General features: G+C 29.3%; 1 protein-coding gene and 1 non-coding gene across 2 annotated transcripts in view; both read right to left on the bottom strand.

Moving 5' to 3' along the window:
- Positions 1–873: 873 nt before the first annotated feature.
- Trnav-uac lies at positions 874–946 on the bottom strand. Its single transcript has one exon. It is a non-coding gene; the product is annotated as a tRNA-Val (tRNA).
- Positions 947–1,197: 251 nt separating this feature from the next.
- The window catches only part of LOC115236604 (collagen alpha-1(XI) chain-like), a 14,130-nt gene continuing 11,954 nt past the window's right edge, over positions 1,198–3,373 (bottom strand). Inside the window, exons 18-19 of the mRNA XM_029809148.1 lie at positions 3,102–3,286; positions 1,198–2,499 (exon numbers count right to left, since the gene is read on the bottom strand). Of these exons, the coding sequence (XP_029665008.1) occupies positions 2,134–2,499; positions 3,102–3,286 (551 nt within the window). The 3' untranslated portion in view covers positions 1,198–2,133. The remainder of the gene's footprint in view (positions 2,500–3,101; positions 3,287–3,373) is intronic.

Below are 3,373 nucleotides of genomic sequence, written 5' to 3'. Positions count from 1 at the left end.
ATTTCTGAACTTCTTTCAAATTTTATAGATTTATTATTGTAACATTAATAATCTGTTTTGCATATATATAACATACTTTATCATAAAATTTTTAAATAAATAATACAATATATACACACACAATTTATACAGTATATTAAATATATTCACGAAATTTTAAATGTTGAACGCGCTTTTCACTCACAATTCTACGCTAAAAGCGGCCCTGCACCGTTACTTCAATTGTCTTGTCACCAAAAAAAGAACGAAGTGTGAGTCCGAAGTGCGAACCGCCGACCGCCATGACAAGGTGTCACCTGCGGTTTCTCACGGTTCGCCCACGCATATCTCGCCGTTCTCGCAGATTCCTTCGATCCATCTTATATCTCTCACTCGGATCTTTTCATACTCTCGCCCTCTCGTTGAGAGTAAATAGCGACATCGACCAGCAGCACTCCGTGTAATAAAATGATGCTCGATTTTTTCGCGTCGTCGAGTTTCTTAATTCTTGATTTAATTTATAGAAATTAATACTTGAAAAAATTATTGTGTGTGAGATTTGTTTCTTTTTATTTTTCTAATTAAACTGGATTCTCTATAAATAAATTAAATAAGAATTAGAGAAAAATGGGTGGGATAAACGTCCAATTCCTCGAGAGTGATTATTAAAGTCCATCTTCTATATCTATACCCACTTCGGTGTGCTCGTATATTATTAAATAATATAAGATATCTTATATTATGAGATGCCAGATTTTTATAATAATCTCTCGTTATTTAAACGGATTGACAACACAACATTCTTACTCTATTATACACACACTATATACTTTTTACACAGATGGACAGATCTTACCACATGAACAGTATATTAAGGAAAAGTAAAAAAAAAAGTGGTTCCGGCCGGGATCGAACTGGCGACCTTCTGCGTGTAAAGCAGACGTGATAACCGCTACACCACGGAACCTTACGATATTTAGTTTCTTAGATTTTAGTAGAATAGTTTTGAGATTAATAATCGATTTTTTTTAACTATACCTAAATTTTTTAGGACTTTACCTTGTGCAATATATCTCAAAATCAAAGTCATAAGTAAAGTGTTATTTTAAAACACATCAATTCATTAATTATAAAGGTATACTAACGTTAATAACATTAATAATAACATGCATATATATTAACATATATTCAAAACAAATAAAGTGTCAAATAAATAAGTAATATACGAGGGGTTTTATTTAGAAATATATTAAATATGTTTATACAAATTAATATATTATTTATTTATAAAAATATTAAAAGTCGGCCTGCATTATACAAAAAGTGTTAAAACCTATTACATATGCTATGAAATTTTTAATTGTGTTACAAATACATGATATGACTTATTTACTAAATGTATATCGAACTTCATGCTCTAAATTGTATCTTTTATATACTAATATAATCAATTAACAATTCCAGAATTTAAGTTCTCACATTTTACATCTTTTTTTGTGCTAATATTACGATATATTATAATATATATGCGTTTGTTTTACAAAATAAAACGTAAAAAAAAACAATTGACGCTTTTTTAGTTTTGTGGTATAAATACGTACAGAGAAAAAATTTATAAAATGCAGTAAAATGTTCTTCAGAATCTAACAAAAGTTAAAATCCTAATGTGATTTGTTATAATGACATTAAAATATAAATCAACAATTTTTCTGAAACGCAAGACAAAAAATTACAATAAAATAAAATATTTTTATAAAATACGAAATGTGTGTGTGTGTGTGTGAGTGTGAAAAGAATTATTAAAAAGTAATTATCTCTTCGTTTTTTATCGCTATTGTTCTATAAAAATAAGTAAAAATCGTTAGTATATTATAATAAAAAGTCATCATTAAAGCAAAGAATTAGTTTATAAAATGATATAAAATGATGAAAAAGGTTATTGATTTTATTGTCTTGTAGAATCTCTCTATAAAAATGAAAATATGAAGGAAGACTTAAAATTTTCTTATATCAAATTACGTTAAGCTTTTATTTCTGTTGTTAGATGCTAGAGATAATTATTGTATATGCACAACATGTTTCTGTACTTATTTATATACCAAAAAAGTTAATAACTGCAAAAAAGATTAGAATGCAATCAATTCACTACTGTGCTTACTTGAAACACACCGGCCCGATCGTGAAACCAAAGGCCTGCCGCGACAATCCATAATCGATCGGGAAAAAGTCCACCAGCGGCAATTGCTGCGGCTTCCTGGTGCGAATTAAAAACACGGTCTCGGCCTTATTATTTCGATCCTTGCAGCCGTCTGTGACTATCTGGGGTCTGATAACGTTGTACGAGAATTCGTCCTCGTTGTCGCCGAGTAATCGCAGCGAAAGGTCATAACCATGAGTCGGATCGTCACTGTTATACCAGGCGATACTGTTAACGCACGTATACGTAAAGTTTTGATAAGCCTCTTGACTGAGCAGACGCAAGACTTTCATTTGTACTATTCCGATCGTCTCGTACGTTATCTAGAAAGACATACATTATTTCGATAAACGCTAATTTTTTGCATTTTTATTCATCTATGTATTTATACATTTATTTATGTCAAAATTTTGAATTTTCTGATTTAAGAAATAATATCAATAAGTAAAATTTATTTAAAAATTTGTTTTAAAAGATACCTTTTTACTCGATGAATTTTATTATGTTTTTAGATTTACTATGTTTTTTTTCACTTTACAATTCTTAGAAAGTGATGTCTCATTTATGAGCTTCAAATCAAAAATTTTTATGTGTATAGTAAATATGAAAATGCGATTTATGTGCAATAACGAAATTTATATCTTCTCTGAAATATTAAAATATACATACGAATGGCTAGATCTTCAGATGAATTACGATGTTAATATCTTCTATGTAATTTTGACGATAATTTCGAATCATACAAGAATTAATGCGAGAAAGGGAGAGAGAGAAAAAGAGAGAGAGAGAGAGAGATAATTACACAGAAGTGTATCGTAAGATGTATTCTTTTTATTTATATATGAATTTCTTTGTCAAAAAATTTTAGGAAGAACATAGGAACAATTAATCACAGATTCATAAATGAGAATTTTGTCAATCTTACTCTGAATCCTCCACGTAAACGCGAGTACCAATCAATTTTATTGTTCTCCTTCTTCCATGGTATATTTGGCATATGACTACTATGAATATCGGGAAATACGCAAGTCTCACCCATGTTCGAGATGTTACAATATACATAGATAGCGTCGTCAGGCATGCCCAGATTTGGATCGATCCAATACCAATCTGTTTGATAACATATAATAAAGTTTTTAAGTTTCAATAAATACTTAGCAATTTTTTTATATTTATATAAAAATAGTTATAATTAAT

This window comes from Formica exsecta, unplaced genomic scaffold (assembly GCF_003651465.1).
Source record: "Formica exsecta isolate Colony F162 unplaced genomic scaffold, ASM365146v1 scaffold258, whole genome shotgun sequence".
Lineage (NCBI taxonomy): Eukaryota > Metazoa > Arthropoda > Insecta > Hymenoptera > Formicidae > Formica > Formica exsecta.
This window is presented reverse-complemented; position numbering and strand designations above follow the sequence as displayed.